Genomic DNA, 19,128 nt, shown 5'->3' with positions numbered 1-19,128 from the left:
GCTCTCCTGCGCATGCGCAGACTCACAGCTGGATAGTCATGCTGGCCATGGATCAATTCGGTTTGACCAATTTCACTACGAATTCCTCAAATAAAATGCGTTGAGGCTAAAATAATGAAAGAAAAAACACGTGTGGCAATGTGCTCAATATAAGTAACTGAAAACGACCTTTCACGTGTGTTTCTCTTCATTACCAGAATGTTTGAGCGTCATTACAGATGTGCATGAAATAACGTTTTTTGTTGCTCGGGTAAAATGTAAAAAAACAGCCATTAGGGGGGCACAAGCCAGTGCACTCTTAGTGCCGGTCCCAAGCCCGGGTAAATGGGGAGGGTTGCGTTAGGAAGGGCATCCAGCGTAAAACATGTGCCAAATCAAATATGCGGATCACAAATGAGAATTTCATACCGGATCGGTCGAGGCCCGGGTTAAAAACGACCGCCACAGGTATCGTTAGCCGACAGGGTACCGGTGGAAATTGGGCTACTGTTGGCCGAAGGAGGAGAAGGAGAGGAGGAAGGCGTCTACAGAGACGGCAGGAAAAGGAGCAGTGTAGGAGAGTAGAGGTTCGGGTTGGTACTTTAAATGTTGGTACTATGACGGGTAAAGGGAGAGAGGTAGCTGATATGATGGAGAGGAGAAAGGTAGATATGCTGTGTGTTCAGGAGACCAAGTGGAAAGGGAGTAAGGCCAGGAACATTGGAGGTGGGTTTAAACTGTTTTATCATGGTGTGGATGGAAAGAGAAATGGTGTAGGGGTGATTCTGAAGGAAGAGTACAGTAAGAGTGTAGTGGAGGTGAAGAGAGTTTCTGATAGGGTGATGATCGTGAAGGTGGAGGTTGAAGGGATGATGATAAATGTCATCAGTGCCTATGCTCCACAAGTTGGCTGTGAGATGGAGGAGAAGGAAAGATTCTGGAGTGAATTAGATGAAGTGGTAGATGGTGTACCTAGGAAAGAACAATTGGTGATTGGGGCAGACTTTAATGGGCATGTAGGTGAAGGGAACAGAGGTGATGAGGAGGTGATGGGTAGGTATGGTTTTAAGGAGAGGAATGTGGAAGGGCAGATGGTGGTAGATTTTGCTAAAAGGATGGAAATGGCAGTGGTGAACACGTATTTTAAAAAGAAGGAGGATCATAGGGTGACGTATAAGAGTGGAGGAAGGTGCACACAGGTGGATTATGTTCTGTGTAGGAGATGCAACCTGAAGGAGATTGGAGACTGTTAGGTGTTGGCGGGGGACAGTGTAGCTAGACAGCATCGGATGGTGGTCTGTAGGGTGGTTTTGGAGGCGAAGAAGAAGAGGAGGAAAGTAAGGATTGAAAGAAGAATAAGATGGTGGAAACTGAAGGAGGAAGAGTGTAGTGTGAGGTTCAGGAAAGAGGTCAGACAGGGGCTTGGTGGTGGTGATGATTGGGCAACTACTGCAGGAGTGATGAGGGAGGCAGCTAGAAAAGTACTTGGTGTGACATCTGGAAATAGAAAGCAAGACAAGGAGACGTGGTCTAAGGAAGATGTGCAGACCTGCAGTAACTACAGGGGAATTAAGTTGATCAGTCACACCATGAAGTTATGGGAAAGAGTAGTGGAAGCCAGGCTGAGAGAAGAGGTGACCATCTGTGAGCAACAGTATGGTTTCATGCCGAGGAAGAGCACCACAGATGCCTTATTTGCTTTGAGGATGTTGATGAAGAAGTATAGAGAAGGACAGAAGGAGCTGCATTGTGTATTTGTGGATTTAGAGAAAGCGTATGACAGGGTGCCGAGAGAGGAGTTGTGGTATTGTATGAGGAAGTCGGGTGTGTCAGAGAAGTATGTGAGGGTGGTGCAGGACATGTATGAGGACAGTGTGACGGCAGTGAAGTGTGCAGTAGGTACGACAGACTGGTTCAGGGTGAAGGTTGGACTGCATCAAGGATCGGCCCTGAGCCCTTTCCTGTTTGCAGTGGTGATGGACAGGTTGACGGACGAGGTCAGACAGGAGTCTCCCTGGACTATGATGTTTGCAGATGATATTGTGATTTGTGGTGAGAGTAGAGAGCAGGTTGAGAAGAGCCTGGAGAGGTGGAGATATGCGCTTGAGAGAAGGGGAATGAAAGTCAGTAGGAGTAAGACAGAGTACATGTGTGTGAATGAGAGGGAGGGCAGTGGAGTGACGTGGTTGCAGGGGTGAAGAGGTGGAGAAGGTGGAGGAGTTCAGGTACCTGGGGTCAACAGTGCAAAGTAATGGAGAGTGTGTTAGAGAAGTAAAGAAAAGAGTGCAGGCAGGGTGGAGTGGGTGAAGAAGAGTGACAGGAGTGATTTGTGATAGTAGGGTATCTGCAAGAATGAAAGGGAAAGTTTATAGGACTGTGGTGAGACCTGCGATGTTGTATGGATTAGAGACAGTGGCATTGAGTAAAAGACAGGAGGTGGAGCTGGAGGTAGCAGAGCTGAAGATGTTAAGGTTTACGTTGGGAGTGACGAGGATGGACAAGATTAGAAATGAGTTTATTAGAGGGACAGCACATGTAGGATGTTTTGGTGACAAGGTGAGGGAGGCGAGATTGAGATGGTTTGGACATGTGCAAAGAAGGGACATGAATTATATTGGTAGAAAAATGCTGAAGATAGAGCCACCAGGTAGGAGGAAAAGAGGAAGGCCAAGGAGGAGGTTCATGGATGTGGTGAGGGAAGACATGCAGGTAGTTGGTGTGAAAGAGGCAGATGTAGAGGACAGGGTGGTATGGAGACGGATGATCTGCTGTGGCGACCCCTAATGGGAGCAGCCGAAAGAAGAAGAAGAAGTTGCTCGGGTAAAATGTGCGTACCTTCTCTTAGCTCAAACAGCGCAGACTGGGAGATGTGTATTGATGACGGTGCAGAGGTGGGAAGTAACGGAGTACAAATACTTCGTTACTGTACTTAAGTAGATTTTTTTGGTATCAGTACTTTACTCCACTATTTATTTTTCAGACAACTTTTTACTTTTACTCATTACATTTTTACACAAATATCTGTACTTTTTACTTCTTACATTTTCAAAACAGGCTCGTTACTTTACTTATAATCCACTGATTTGGTGAAATATCATATTTTTCCTTTCACTGCGCGCCGATTTCAGCCGAAGAACCGATTTCCTGTTACTGCGCGTTTTTTTCAATCCGCTGGTGTATAAAGTCCTGACTCTCACTCTTTACGAAGATAAGAATCAGCAGGCAGAAGGCAGTAAGAAGTCAGGGGTGAACGTGGATGAGACAGAGGGAGTCAGTGATGTAAACATGACTGAGAACAGACACATTCATGATCATCATCTTTTCTCTGCTTGTGTTCTATATGTGGATCTTCAGCCTGGACACATTCATTAGGTAACAACATTTTTAAGTCGTTTTGTATTAATATATATATATATATATATATATATATATATATATATATATATATATATATATATATATATATATATATATATATATATATATGGCTAAATTTAAACTATTGTAAACGGCACTAGATGTTATTAATTTAACATCTAGCAAAACATACACTTATTCACGACGTCCCTTCTTTATTTAGATATACAATAAATAAATAAACTCCAGATAAAAATATTTTTAATCAGTAAACTTTTGTTTTATTTCTGCGCCAAGTCTCAAATCAAACACCAAATCCGCCATGTTTTACACAATTTACCCTCTAGGAGGCGTTTTGTGGGTTTTTCCCTCATAATGGTGACACGAACTTAAATGACTGTCTTTATTGATCGTACAGATAAAAACAATACATCATTCAAATCTGTAAAATGTCTATGATTTTATATATATAAAAGCTACTTGACTTGACTTAAAGAGGTGCACTTTCTCCGGTATCACCTCATTAACTGTCCGTGTGGAAACATAGCAAAGGCTCTTAATGATGTCCACACATCTCTGCACTGTTACAGCCTTTATATTTAATTACTGTACATATGCTTACATAAATATCACATGCTGTAAATATGCTACATATTTATCTGCACTATTTGCACGATTGCTACTTTTTGCACTTTTGGTAGATGCCAAACTGCATTTCGTTGCTGTGTACCTGTACAATGCAATGACAATAAATTTCTATCTATCTATCTATCTATCTATCTATCTATCTATCTAATATTAATATGATGTGAGGTCCAGTTAACAGCTGAAACAGGTAGAAGTAATAACTACTTTTTACTTAAGTACATGTCAGAGCCAAGACTTCTTTACTTTCACTTAAGTAAAAAGATATAATCAGTACTTCAACTTTTACCCGAGTATTTTAAAACATGAGTATCTGTACTTCTACTTAAGTAATGGATGTGTGTACTTTTGCCACCTCTGTGACGGTGTAATAGACCCTTTTGTAAAGACACTTAACTCATTGTGACGTCTTCTGTGGGCGGAGCTTAAGTGGAGGCAGAAAAAAGTCACCACTTCTAGCTATGAAGTTTTGTTCTTTTTTTTGTTCTTTTTTTTTTAACAATGGCTGGTCACACAAGTCTGTGGCATGGCAGGCCCTTACCGGGAAGAGAGGTGGTGTGGGGGATTCATTCTAAACTGTCTGTTTGTCCCCCTGGCAGTCCGTTCCCAAGTTCTTCGCCTGTCATCCTGGGTCAAACTGCACAATCGACTTCATTAAGAGGTTCTGGTGGCCAAATATCTGGGAGGACATTCAGACATTCATGTCTCCCTGCACTGGCATCCTCCAGTGCTGCACCACCCACTGCCTATCCCTTACCAACCTTGATCCCACCTTGTGCATCTTTTGGGTCAACAAGAAAACCTGCCCCTTTATGTGGAATCCTGCAAACTGTCCCAATGCTACATTGGGCTGTTTTCAGATAACCAGTAGAGTAAACCCTGTCATCTATCACCTATACGGCCCCAACCTATTTAAATTAACTTATCCATCTGCGCACCCATGGCCGAACTCTCAGGTCCTCTAATCATGTCTTGCTTGAAGTGCCTAGAACAACTTTTGTTTTAAGTTCATACAATTTCTTCTTTTTTTTAATGATATTGTATATTTTACTACTTTTATGTTAATTCAATTTTATTACTATTTTGCACATGGCCTCTTCACTTTGTTCATCACCTAGGTTCTACCTGGTAGATGTTAGGTGCTATATAAATAAAGATTGATTGATTGATATCAGTTACTGTTACCCAGGTCATTAAAGATAAACTCTAATTTCGATGCATCTCTCCTCATGCCTGTTCTTTCCTGTGTTTTCTCTTCCACAGGTTTCCCCTCCCTGCCCCTTCATCATCAGTGGTCAGCCGGCCTACACAGACCACCAGATACTGGACTCGCACCATGTACAAAGATCACTGCAGCATCTAGTGGACTGGAAATGTTAAGCTTCAGAGAAACGCTCCTGGGTCTAAACCTGGATTATCTTGGACCCTGAGCTCATCAGGGAATTCCACATCTGTCTTCTGATCATCCCATCAGGAACATCGGGAGCCATTCCCGGGGGCTACGTTTTTTGTTGTTTGTTTCTCGCACGGTTCTATATTTTTTCCAGAGTGAATTTTGGATTTTCGGTTGTCACTTTGCCAGAAGGGGAATCTGTATTTGAACTCGAGTGTTTATTGTTATGCCTCTGCTTTCCTTTGGCCCGTACAGCATTATTTATTTTCAGTGAGAATATGTTTTCTAATGTTTTCAAAAACCCGCTAAACCTGGACAGGTAAATATGTGTATTTAAGTGTGTATAGTTGTTAGATTTTTATCATGCCCAAACAAAATCTTGGAGAGGTTTTCCATGCGATCTACGATGCCCGTGGTGCCTTTTCTGATCAGGGAAGAATCACACAGCACACAGAATGGCACATATGTTCTTCTTCAGTTTATTGCAGATACCAGACAAGTATATATTTACAAACTGGAAAAAAACCTGACCTAAAACTGTTCCTGATTGGGTAACCAGAGATGTGAGAGCCCAGATAAAGACTTTCCATGTATCTTACATACTCTTATCGTAAAGACCCTATGGACACTGAACCGATAACAAAGGAATGTGTTTAGAGAACCAGTGTGAGGCCCATCTTAACACTAAAAATAGTGAATAGAAGTTTTTACATTGTTTTGGGACTTTAGCAACAAAACTGCAGTGGCTGAATTGCATTGGACAATATAAATTGCTAACAACAAAAAACTAGATAATCATGTAGCACTGGTAATGGCATAGACGCAACTTGTATTTTCAATCCCATGCTGAGGAGTATATGCTGGAATTGTTTGGGATGGTAAATTCTGGCAGGAGAAATAAGAAAGTCTGCTACCTGGAAAAAAAAAAAAAAGCTAGGGTTTTTCTACTCTGTAGCATAATCATGTAGATGTAGTGCATCACTACATTGTGTTAATTACATTGCTATGTGCCAGTTGTGGTAATTGTAGTGTAAGATTTGAGCCGGTTGTTCTTAAAGTAAATATTTATCTTTATAAATACTCATCTTTGTGAGATATAATCATATCAGTTGTTCATTGTTTGTGTGTAAAAGGCTTTTTACTTATTAAAGTTTCTCATTGTGAATAATGTGAATAAATGCTTTGGGAATTGTATGTAAGTTGTGCACCAACAAATCTACAATTAAGTGTGGTTTGGTTTTCTTTTGCTCTAAAACTATTTTGTTCATGAAACGGTTAAAAGGGGAAGGTCATGAGCTCTGTTTTTGTGCTCCACCTCTGTTACACAACCAGGAAGTGACTTCCCACTTTGGAGAAAAAGAAACTCAAAGAGTCTCCTTCCTGCACTGTTTGTCTGGATCTCCTGAAGGATCCAATGACTGTCCACTGTGGTCACAGTTTTTGTAAGGTGTGTATTAATCGGATCAGAAGGGGGTCTACAGCTGTCCTCAGTGCATACACACGTTCATTTCAAGGCCTGTTCTACACAGAAACAACATGCTGGCTGAAGTGGTGGAGAAACTGAAGAAGACTGAAGTCCGAGCTGCTTCTCCTGCTCACTGTTACGCTGGACCTGGAGATGTGGAATGTGATTTTTGTAGCGGAAGAAAACACAAAGCCGTCAAGTCGTGTCTGATGTGTCTGGCCTCCTTTTGTGAAAATAATCTGAAACCTCATTATGTTCCTGGTCTGAAAAAACACACATTAATCGAAGCATCTGGAAATCTTCTACAAGAGAAGATCTGCTCTGAGCATGATAAACTGGTTGAGATCTACTGTCGTACCGACCAAAGCTTCATCTGTTACTTGTGTACGATGCATGAACACAGAGGACATGACACAGTTGCAGCTGCAGCAGAACGAGCTGAAAAACAGGTGGGTGTGTCTGTGTGTGTGTGTGTGTGTGTGTGTGTGTGTGTGTGTGTGTGTGTGTGTGTGTGTGTGTGTGTGTGTGTGTAAGAAAGTGAGAGAGAACATTGGAATGTGTACTCATAATGTCTATATTGTCTTGTATAGCCTGTTTCGTCTTGTATAGTTTAATGTGTTGTGTTATTTATGTCTGTACTTTTGAGAGTCATTAATTGCTGGAACCAAATTCCTTGTGTGTGTCACACACTTGGCCACTAAACTTGATTCTGATTTTGATGTGCTTGAGGTCTGGCCGTGTGTGTGAGAGCTCATGTATAAAGCAGGGGGAGATGCAGGAGAATAATAATATCTAAACAACTATAACTGTTTACAGACTGAGCTAAAGAAGAAGCAGATGAAATTCAATCAGAGACTCTAGGAGAAGCAGAAGAAGGTGCAGGAGCTTAAACAGGATGTGAACATTATAAAGGTGAGCAGTGAGCAGAGATGGAGCTTCTCCTAGAAACACACAACGTGGATATTGAGTTATTTAGAGTCTGTCATAACTCAGACCCCATGTCCCAGTAGACATTACAATTAAGGGGCTCGATACTCAAATTAATTATAGTTATTCACTAATCAATTACCAATAAATTTCAAAACTTCAAATAATACATAAACAAACTAAATGAAGACCTCTTCCAGTCACCAATGAGAAGGAGCAAATCAGCTTTATTGCAGTCACTTTATGCCCGTTCCATGGAGCTCTCAGGAGAGAACCATACTGACAGCAATGGCACCCGTCAGCTTTCACATGCCAGTGTGAATTTAATATAAACAATCCTTACTTTTTTGTTTTGTTTTGTGTAGACTTGGTATAAAAACGTGTTTAACAAACCAGGGCTTTAGTTTGTCTTACTCTCATCCTGCCTGCATCTTAAGCTCATGCTCTGATAGAAACATCTTACTTCCTGTGTGTTTTGGACATTGTAACTCTTATACAAATTCTTGCAAATATTCTCCTATGTTCTTTATTATCTGACGATGTTTTGTGCCTATTAACCTATTACTCTTCTCATTTTTATATTTTTATATATTTTTATAGGATTTTTCCACTTGTTTTTTACTTGTGTTTTGAATATATGTACATATGCTGTTTGAGTATGGTTAAGGCATGTTGCCTGCATGCTGCTTGCTTTTACTATTTTACTCTATTTTTCACCTCGAATATCTCTTCTGGTTTATACTCATGGCGCCTCTACATTTTTTCCCTTGTTTTTAAAAAACGGAAGTTTTTTCTAATCAATAACCTAATCTATCAGCCGTATCTGCTCTTCTTCTTCTTCTTCTTTCGGCTGCTCCCATTAGGGGTCCCCACAGCGGATCATCTGTCTCCATACCAGCCTGTCCTTGACATCTGCCTTTTTCAACCCAACTACCTGCATGTCTTCCCTCACCACATCCATAAACCTCCTCCTTGGCCTTCCTCTTTTCCTCCTTCCTGGTGGATCTATCCTCAGCGCATGTCCAAACCACCTCAATCTCACCTCCCTCAGCTTGTCACCAAAACATCCTACATGGGCTGTCCCTCTAATAAACTCATTTCTTATCTTGTCCATCCTTGTCACTCCCAACGTAAACCTTAACAGCTTCAGCTCTGCTACCTCCAGCTCCGCCTCCTGTCTTTTGCCACTGTCTCTAGTCCATACAACATCGCAGGTCTCACCACAGTCCTATAAACTTTCCCTTTCATTCTTGCAGATACTCTACTATCACAAATCACTCCTGCTATCACTAGTCTCCACCCACTCCACCCTGCCTGCACTCTTTTCTTCACTTCCTTAACACACACTCCATTACTTTGCACTGTTGACCCCAGGTACCTGAACTCCTCCACCTTCTCCACCTCTTCTTCCTGCAACCACACCACTCCACTGCCCTCTCTCTTATTCACACACATGTACTCTGTCTTACTCCAACTGACTTTTATTCCCCTTCTCTCCAGCGCATATCTCCACCTCTCCAGGCTCTTCTCCACCTGCTCCCTACTCTCACCACAAATCACAATATCATCCACAAACATCATAGTCCAGGGAGACTCCTGTCTGACCTCGTCCATCAACCTGTCCATCGCCACTACAAACAGGAAAGGGCTCAGGGCCGATCCTTGATGCAGTCCGACCTTCACCATGAACCAGTCTGTCGTTCCTACTGCACACTTCACTGCTGTCACACTGTCCTCATGCATGTCCTGCACCACCTTCAATTTAATTCAATTCAATTCATTTTTATTTGTATAACGCTTTTAACAATGAACATTGTCTCAAAGCAGCTTTACACAGATAATGCCGTGATTAAAAATTAATATGTTCTTTATGAGTAAGTTTGTCCCTGATGAGCAAGCCGGTGGCGACTGTGGCAAGGAAAAACTCCCCGAGTTGGCATAAGGAAGAAACCTTGAGAGGAACCAGACTTAAGAGGGAACCCATCCTCATCTGGGATACACCGAATGTCCATTTGTGGCAGGTATACAATGTTGCGGGGTACAGTGATAATGATCAAAAGCGAACTGTATTCCTGAGTCAGTGTAGGAGACTGTTGACATCAACTACAGTCCAATCCATCCTCAAAGCTCCCGTTCTTACTCCGGAATTTCATAGAACCACCCAAGGCGTTGATGACAAACCTTTCCCAGCTGCACAGAGTGGCCTCCAGTCAAAGAGAACACTATCCAGAGGCAGGCCTGGACGAAGTGGGAAGATCCACGGAGGGGAGAGGGGCAGGAACAGTGGTCACTGGAGCCTCAGGAGCATGTTTAACTCGACCGAGAGAGAGAGAGAGAGAGAGAGAGAGAGAGAGAGAGAGAGAGAGAGAGAGAGAGAGAGAGAGAGAAGAGGGTGACAGGAAGAGAAGGATATGGATTATTAAGTGTACCTATTGTTGCATGAGAGTTAAAACCTTCACATACTTCTCTGACACACCTGACTTCCTCATACAATACCACAACTTGTCTCTTGGCACTCTGTCGTACGCTTTCTCTAAATCCACAAATACGCAATGCAATTCCTTCTGTCCTTCTCTATACTTCTCAAAGCAAATAATACATCTGTGGTGCTCTTCCTCGGCATGAAACCATACTGCTGCTCACAGATGGTCACCTCTTCTCTCAGCCTGGCTTCCACTACTCTTTCCCATAACTTCATGGTGTGACTGATCAACTTAATTCCCCTGTAGTTACTGCAGGTCTGCACATCTCCCTTATTCTTAAAGTTTGGTACCAGCACACTCCTTCTCCATTCCTCAGGCATCTTCTCACCTTCCAAAATATTGTTAAACAATCTGGTTAAAAACTCCACTGCCATCTCTCCTAAACATCTCCACACTTCTACCGGTATGTCATCTGGTCCAACCGCCTTTCCACTCTTCATCCTCTTAATCGCTGCTCTCACTTCCTTCTTTACCAACTCCACATTATCCAACCTTCTCTCTCTTATTTTCCTCTTTCATCAGCTGCTCAAAATACTTCCTCCACCTTCTCAACACACTCTCCTCACTAGTCAACACATTTCCATCTACATCCTTTATTGCTCTATCTAGCAGTACAAACCTTTCCCAGCTCGGTCCCTCTGCCTGGCTAATCGGTACAAATCCTTTTCTCCTTCCTCAGTGTCCAACATCTCATACAGCTCCTTATATACCTTTTCCTTAGCTTTTGCCACATCCCTCTTTACCTGCTGCTGCATCTCCTTGTACTCCTTCCTACTTTTCTCATCACTCTGTCTATCCCACTTCTGTTTTGCCAACCTCTTTCTCCTTATGCTCTCCTGCACTTCCTCATTCAACCACCACGTGTCTTTATCTACCTTTCTATTTCAAGATGTCACACCAAATACTTTTCTAGCTGCCCCCCTCATCACTCCTGCAGTAGTTACCCAATCATCCAGCACCTCTTCACCACCACAGAGCCCCTGTCTGACTCCTTCCCTGAACCTCACTCTACAGTCTTCCTCCTTCAGTTTCCACCATCTTATTCTTCTCTCAGTCCTCACTCTCCTCCTCTTCTTCTTCACCTCTAAAACCATCCTACAGACCACCATCTGATGCTGTCTAGCTACACTGTCCCCTGCCAACACTTTACAGTCTTCAATCTCTTTCAGGTTGCATCTCCTACATAGAACATAGTCCACCTGTGTGCACCTTCCTCCACTCTTATACGTCACCCTATAATCCTCCTTCTTCTTGAAAATACAAATTTACCACTGCCATTTCCATCCTTTTAGCAAAATCCACCACCATCTGCCCTTCCACATTCCTCTCCTTAAAACCATACCTACCCATCACCTCCTCATCACCTCTGTTCCCTTCACCTACATGCCCATTAAAGTCTGCCCCAATCACCAATCTTTCATTCCTAGGTACACCATCTACCACTTCATCTAATTCACTCCAGAATCTTTCCTTCTCCTCCATCTCACAACCCACTTGTGGAGCATAGGCACTGATGACATTTATTATCATCCCTTCAACTTCCACCTTCACGATCATCACCCTATCAGAAACTCTCTTCACCTCCACTACACTCTTACTATACTCTTCCTTCAGGATCACCCCTACACCATTTCTCTTTCCATCCACACCATGATAGAACAGTTTAAACCCACCTCCAATGTTCCTGCCTTACTCCCTTTCCACTTGGTCTCCTGAACACACAACATATCTACCTTTCTCCTCTCCATCATATCAGCTCCCTCTCTCCCTTTACCAGTCATAGTGCCAACATTTAATGTACCAACCCTATCCTCCACTCTCCTCCACTTCTCCTTTTCCTGCTGTCTTTGTAGACATCTTCCTCCTCTGCTTCTCCTCCTTTGGCCAGCAGTAGCCCAATTTCCACCTGTACCCTGTTGGCCAACGATACCTGTGGTGGTCGTTGTTAACCCGGGCTTCGACCGATCCGGTATGAAATTCTTATATGTGATCCGCATATTCGATCTGGCACATGTTTTATGCTGGATGGCCTTCCTATCGCAACCCTCCCCATTTATCCGGGCTTGGGACCGGCACTAAGAGTGCACTGGCTTGTGCCTCCCTAATGGCTGAGTTTATCAGCCGTATCTGCTCACTCACCTTTATAACATATATTACATTTACAAGCATTTTGATTATATAATGTATGCTAAACTTTATATATGATAAACTATACTCTTTATTTTTCATTTTAACATATTTCATTTGATAGAGTGAGGAAATCAGTCTCTGATCTGAAAAAGAAATTTGAGGAACTCTGCCAGCAGGATTTCATCAAAATCCCTCAACATGGTGAGAGAAATTGTCCTGCTAGGAAATCTTTACTTTCTCTGCAGCATGGTGACGAGAGACAGAAACATTTCCCCAAAACACACAATAATGATTTTATATGATTATATGAACTTACTGTTATTGTTCTTCTCCACTGGAATGATCATTTGATGCAGTTACACTTATTACTCCTGTATTTATAGTGTTTTCAGCTACTCAACTATTAATAAAGGACACACTTTATTTCCCCTTTCTTACAAAGAGAGAGTGACAGAGTTCATAAGTCACATAAACATCATTCATTCATAACATTTATTCAGTAGTGTTTAATTACCAAAGCAGCTCATTTCCTTTATCAAAATATGTCTCCTGTTTCTCCACAGCTGCAGCAGTTTTTCTCACTCTCCATCTTCAGTACATGCTTTGATATATTTTTAATATCTGACACATTTCCATTGTCCATGTGTTTAGATTTCTGTGATCTGACTCTGGATCCCAACACAGTAAATTATTACCTCATTTTGTCTAAGAAGAACAAAGTGGTGACATTCAGTAAGACAAAGCAGCCGTACTCTGATCATCCAGAGAGATGTGACTCCTACTGTCAGGTGTTGAGTAAAGAGAGTGTGTGTGGACGCTGTTACTGGGAGATGGAGTGGAGCAGTGATGGTTATGTGTTCATATCAGTCTCATATAAAGATATCAGAAGGAAAGGAAGGGGTGATGAGTGTTGGTTTGGAGGCAACAATCAGTCCTGGAGTCTGCAGTGTTCTTCTTCTTCTGTTTATTTCTATCACAACAAAGTTAAAACTGATCTCAAAGTTCCATCACCTTCCAGAATAGGAGTGTATGTGGATCACAGTGCAGGAACTCTGTCCTTCTACAGCGTCTCTAATACGATGAAGCTCCTCCACAGACTCCACACCACATTCACTCAGCCTCTATACGCTGGATTCTGGCTGCCTTTTTATGGAACAACTGTGAGATTATGTGATCAAAAATGAAATATTAGAAATAACATATTGTTTCATGAAAAGTAGAAACTTTACGTTTTTATTCAAAGAATATTTCAAATAAAGAAGCACATTTTCCATTTCCAACATTTTATTCTCCATCAGAATCTTTTTCCCAAATACATTTAGAATCAATCAGATTGAGAATTTTGCTGAATCAGAATCATAATGAATCTGGTTCAGTCAGAATCGGTGTTAGAATTGTGTTTCAGTGATCAGGTACACAAGGGTACAGGAAATTTGATGGTGAACTCTGTGTTGAACTGTTTTTGTATCACTGTACATATTGTTCACTGAGTGAACAATATGTACAGTGATACAAAAAATATAAAGATGATGATCTGATTGTATTTTGTATTTTATTTCATTCATTTTACATCTATGTATTTTATCCTCATATAATTATACTTATATAATTGTTTCCAATTTGTATTAATTTATTGTCATTTATTGTAAGGCTGTGGCAGGAATGACTTGTTCCACTTTTGTCCACCAGATGTCCCCATTTTCTCCCATGTTGTTTTTCCCCACTGTCCTTGTTAAAGCTTTGCTGGGATTCGAGTCTCACGAGTCCCCGAGTCACTTCAGTCACAACTCAGTCAGCTACTTGTTGCTACAGTTTCTTGCTAACAAGTTAAACAACTACATGTTGTAATTTACAATTTGTATTGATATCTGTTGTTAGTAAAAAGATAACTCAAGTGATACGAGTAAGAGAAGAGGTAACCTGAATGAATCCGGATTCACTCGTCTCAAGCACCCATACCGTAAGTACACGATTAGGCGCGCAACTTCAACGACAAAGAAGAGAAGAGAAAAGAAGAGAAAAGAAGACGGCTGAATTGAAAGCAGACAAGAAGTTAGTGAGATCACAACACTTGGTTTATTTAAACATTGGGAGGTAAAACCCATTATCTCTCTCTCTCTCTAATCACTGTTCTCGTGGCATTATCTCTTTTTTAAAGTTGTACATTATTTATAACAATTTTACTTCATTGTATAAATTTCAGTCAGCAATGTGATTTATTATTAGCATAAACATACTACAAACTTAGCCCGCCATGCATGTGCACGAAGAAGCTCCCCGGTTACCATGGCAACGACCCAAACAGAAGAGGGTATATAAACAGCGTTTGACTCCAAACTCGTCACACACAAGATTAACATCGTCCACACGAGCTCATTTACCTCCATCACCTGATTAACAGTCACCGAGAGCAGGATTTCACACTTAGTGTGTTATAATTCACTTTATTTAGAACCTCGCTGCCTTTCTACTCCCATTACACACTCTGTATATATATATATATATATATATATATATATATATATATATATATATATATATATATATATATATATATATATACACACACACAGATACAGGAAGTAGATTTCAGTGAAAGCGAATCTCAGAGCAAGAAAATGGATGAATTCAGCATTTCAGGTGTTCAGCTTTCAGTAAATCAGTTCAGATGTCCAGTGTGTCTGGAACTTCTGAAGGATCCAGTGGCTACCCCGTGTGGTCACAGTTTCTGTAAGGTGTGCATTAATGCCTGCTGGGATCAGAAGTATCAGAAGGGGGTCTACAGCTGTCCTCAGTGCAGACACAATTTTTTCTTTCCAAGGCCTGTTCTAAACAGAAACAACATGCTGGCTGAAGTAGTGGAGATACTGAAGAAGAATTTAGAAGCCCACTGTTATGCTGGATCTGGAGATGTGGAATGTGATTTCTGTAGCGGGAGAAAACGCAAAGCCGTCAAGTCCTGTCTGATGTGTCTGGCCTCCTTTTGTGAAACTCATCTGAAACCTCACTATGAAGTTCCTTCCTGGGAGAAGCACAAGTTGATCGAGGTCTCTGAATATCTACAAGAAAAGGTCTGCTCTGAGCACCATGAGGTTTTGAAGATCTACTGTCGTACCGACCAAAGCTTCATCTGTTACTTGTGTACGATGCATGAACACAGAGGACATGACACAGTTGCAGCTGCAGCAGAACGAGCTGAAAAACAAGTGTGTGTTTCTTTGTGTGTGTGTGTGTGTGTGTGTGTGTGTGTGTGTGTGTGTGTGTGTGTGTGTGTGTGTGTCAGTCCTGAGTCTCAGTATTAAAATGAGCATTGGAATGTGCTTGAGTTTGAAGTTCAGGACAGCCATGTTTGAAGGCCACTAGGTCGTGTGTATCAGTATAACTGGACTTGATTTCTCCTATGACAGCTAGAACAACATTAGCCATGTGTGTGTGTGTGTGTGTGTGAGAGCTCATGTATAATGCAGGGGGAAATGCAGGAGAATAATAATATCTAAACAACTATAACTGTTTACAGACTCAACTAAATGAGGAGCAGAAGAAATTCCAGCAGAGAATCCAGGAGAAGCAGAAGAAGGTGAAGAAACTAAAACAGGCTGTGAACATTATAAAGGTGAGCAGTGAGCAGAGACGGAGCTGCTCCTAGAAACACACACAACATGGACATCAAGTAATTTAGAGTCCCAGTAAGAGTGTGTGTGTGTGTGTGTGTGTGTGTGTGTGTGTGTGTGTGTGTGTGTGTGTGTGTGTGTGTGTACTAACAGCTCAGTGCACAAACAGCAGTAGATGATTTGGAGGTGATGGAAGATCAGGAGAAGGCTGAACTGAGTCAAGCTGAACTTTTGACACAACAGGAGCAGGAGATTTTTGATCTTCAGAGGAGAATCACTAAGATGGAGCAGCTTTCACACACACACGATCACATCCATTTCCTCCAGGTAACACAAAGTGTGTATAGTCTATATAGTCACATGTATATTTTTCCACCTTTCTCCTTCTCCATGATGTTTTTTTAGATTTTCCCGTCTCTCTGTTTCTTTTCTGAATGTGAGGACTCACCAAGCGTCACTGTCAATCGTCTCTCACTTGACGGAGTGAGGAAATCTGTCTCTGATCTGAAAAAGAGATTTAAGGAATTCATCAAAATTCCTCAACTTGGTGAGAGAAATTGTCCTGCTGGGAATTTTTACTTTCTCTGCAGCATGGTGACGAGAGACATTTTATATGACGACATGAACTTCCTGTTATTACTGTTATTTTTATTACAGTTACACTTTTTATTCACGTCTTAATCGTGTAAAAGCTTCTGATTTGTTTATAGAGGACACACACACATTTATTCACACTTTCCTACAGAAAGAGAGAGAGAGAGAGAGAGTGAGTCTCTATAAAAAAATCTGAATTTAATTTCCACTCCTACAGAAGGTTTTCTAAAATAAAATGCTGATTAAATATCAGACACAAACTGGATCACTTTCAACTTTTTTTTTTTTTTTTAGCACCTGATGTTTCTTTTATGTTTCTGTGTCTCCACAGCAGTTCAGAGGATTTTACATTCTGAAACAAAAAGCAGACAAGATTTTCTTCACTGTATGTGTAAAACACACACACACCCACACACACACATCTCACGACTCCACATCTTTTGATTAATATCTAATGATTGTTCATGTGTTTAGATTTCTGTGATCTGACTCTGGATCCCAACACAGTAAATTATTACCTCATTCTGTCTGAGAAGAACAAAGTGGTGACACGCAGTTGGACAAAGCAGCCGTACTCTGATCATCCAGAGAGATTTAACTCCAATGAGCAGGTTTTAAGTAAAGAGAGTGTGTGTGGACGCTGTTACTGGGAGGTGGAGTGGAGCGATGAGGACTGTGTGTTAATATCAGTCTCATATAAAGATATCAGGAGGAAAGGACGGGGTGATGATCACTGGTTTGGAGGCAACAACCAGTCTTGGAGTCTGCAATGTTCTTCTTCTTCTCTCTGTTTCTATCACAACAACATTATGACTGATCTCAGAGTTCCATCGCCGTCCAGAATAGGAGTGTATGTGGATCACAGTGCAGGAACGCTGTCCTTCTACAGCGTCTCTAATAGGTTGAAGCTCCTCCACAGTGTCCAAACCATATTTACTCAACCTTTATACGCTGGATTCTTCCTGCCTTTTAATGGAACTGCAAAGTTATGCCCTTTCGAGTGAATCATTTTTTATATATATATGTATATGTATATATGTATATATATATATATATATATATATATATATATATATATATATATATATATATATATATTTTTTTTTTTTTACAAAACCTACATAAAAATGACCATCATTTTATTTCTGAATGTTCAATACAGTATTAAAAAAATCTAATTTACTGTATCTTGTATATAAAAACTGTGAAGTATAAGAAAGCATTAAAATATTAAGACCTTAAAATGTCAAAGATTAATATATTTTCTATAACAAGCTGTTTTTTTTATTATTTAATTTTCATTCCAAGGAACTGTGTATAAATATTTTCCTCACTCTCACACTGCATTAGAGATAAATGTACTAGATGGTCTACATAAGTGTTATTTTTATATAATATGATGTTTCAGATGAGGTTTCAGATGAGTTTCACAAAATGAAGTCAAACACACCACACAGGACTTTACAGCCTTGTTTTGTCTCCCAGTACAAAAATCCTGCCAGCATGTTTTTGTGTAGAACAGGCCTTGGAGTGAACATGTGTCTGCACTGAGGACAGCTGTAGATGCCCTACTGATTCTCCTGATCCACTTTTAACAATGAACATTGTCTCAAAGCAGCTTTACACAGACAATGTGGTAATAAAAATGAATCTATATGAATTTATAACTGTGAGTTTATCCCTGATGAGCAAGCCGGTGGCGACTCCCCAAGATAGCATTGGTGCATTTTCCTGCATGTACTGTCTACACAGAATGGCTAATCAGTTTTGTTTTTCTGGACTGTTCAGTTACTTTCTGGTACTGTGTGTTTGATAGAGAGAGAAGTAGGAGGATCAGAAAAACAGGATGGTTATGAAAACTCATATTAACCATTTCATTTCCTCTTGGTATATAAATATTACCCATGTAACTACACTTACTGGGATACATTTCTTGTAATACAGACAGAGTTTAAAGTTTCTGTTTTTTTTTTTTTTTCGTGACACCTCAAACACAACTCTCAGCCACATTGATAAATTAGAATTGTTACAATTGCAAAACTTATTCAGTGACATCTTTATACAATAAATCCTAAAAATTTAAAGCTACAGCTTTATTTCTGACTGTTACAAAAACCTCACACTAGAGATTCTTCCATATATGTAAAGGAAATGTCACCATATCAGTGATTGAAGACTTTTTATAAACTGTTTATGTGGAACATTCAAATTCCCTGTGAATAAGCTGTTGCAATAGAAATGATTCATGTACTGATAGCTGAAAGAAAAATTATTCAGATTCTGAGAGAATGAAGGTGGTCAGAAAAAATAAAGTATTTTATTAATTTCAAGGTCCAGTGTAATGTGACACTGCAGATGTTTGGTTATAAATGTTTATGTTTTTAATGACTATTAGATTCTTTTTTTTTAATGTTTTTTTGTCAACGTGCTTAATCTTCTTCTTCTTTTGGCTGCTCCCATTAGGGGTCGCCACAGCGGATCATCCATCTCCATACCACCCTGTCCTCTACATCTGCCTCTTTCACAGCAACTACCTGCATGTCT

The 19,128-nt window shown here is 40.6% G+C and overlaps 2 protein-coding genes across 3 annotated transcripts in view; both read left to right on the top strand.

Annotated features, from left to right (window-relative positions):
- Positions 1-19,128, top strand: part of LOC310722610 (uncharacterized protein) — a 676,055-nt gene that overhangs the window by 537,331 nt on the left and 119,596 nt on the right. The window lies entirely within an intron of this gene.
- On the top strand, positions 6,842-17,588 carry LOC310722944 (tripartite motif-containing protein 16-like; the record flags this gene model as incomplete). The annotated part of the gene is made up of 10 exons (XM_083535764.1): positions 6,842-7,288; positions 12,943-12,973; positions 13,031-13,174; positions 14,118-14,170; positions 14,947-15,585; positions 15,897-15,992; positions 16,144-16,317; positions 16,396-16,537; positions 16,916-16,969; positions 17,059-17,588. The coding sequence occupies exons 1-10, from the start codon at positions 6,911-6,913 to the stop codon at positions 17,586-17,588; spliced, it is 2,241 nt and encodes a 746-aa protein (XP_083391890.1). The 5' UTR covers positions 6,842-6,910.

This window comes from Silurus aristotelis, assembly GCF_946808225.1.
Source record: "Silurus aristotelis genome assembly, chromosome: 29".
NCBI classification, from domain to species: domain Eukaryota; kingdom Metazoa; phylum Chordata; class Actinopteri; order Siluriformes; family Siluridae; genus Silurus; species Silurus aristotelis.
The sequence above is the reverse complement of the archived record's forward strand: the minus strand, read 5'-3'. Positions and strand labels throughout refer to the sequence as shown.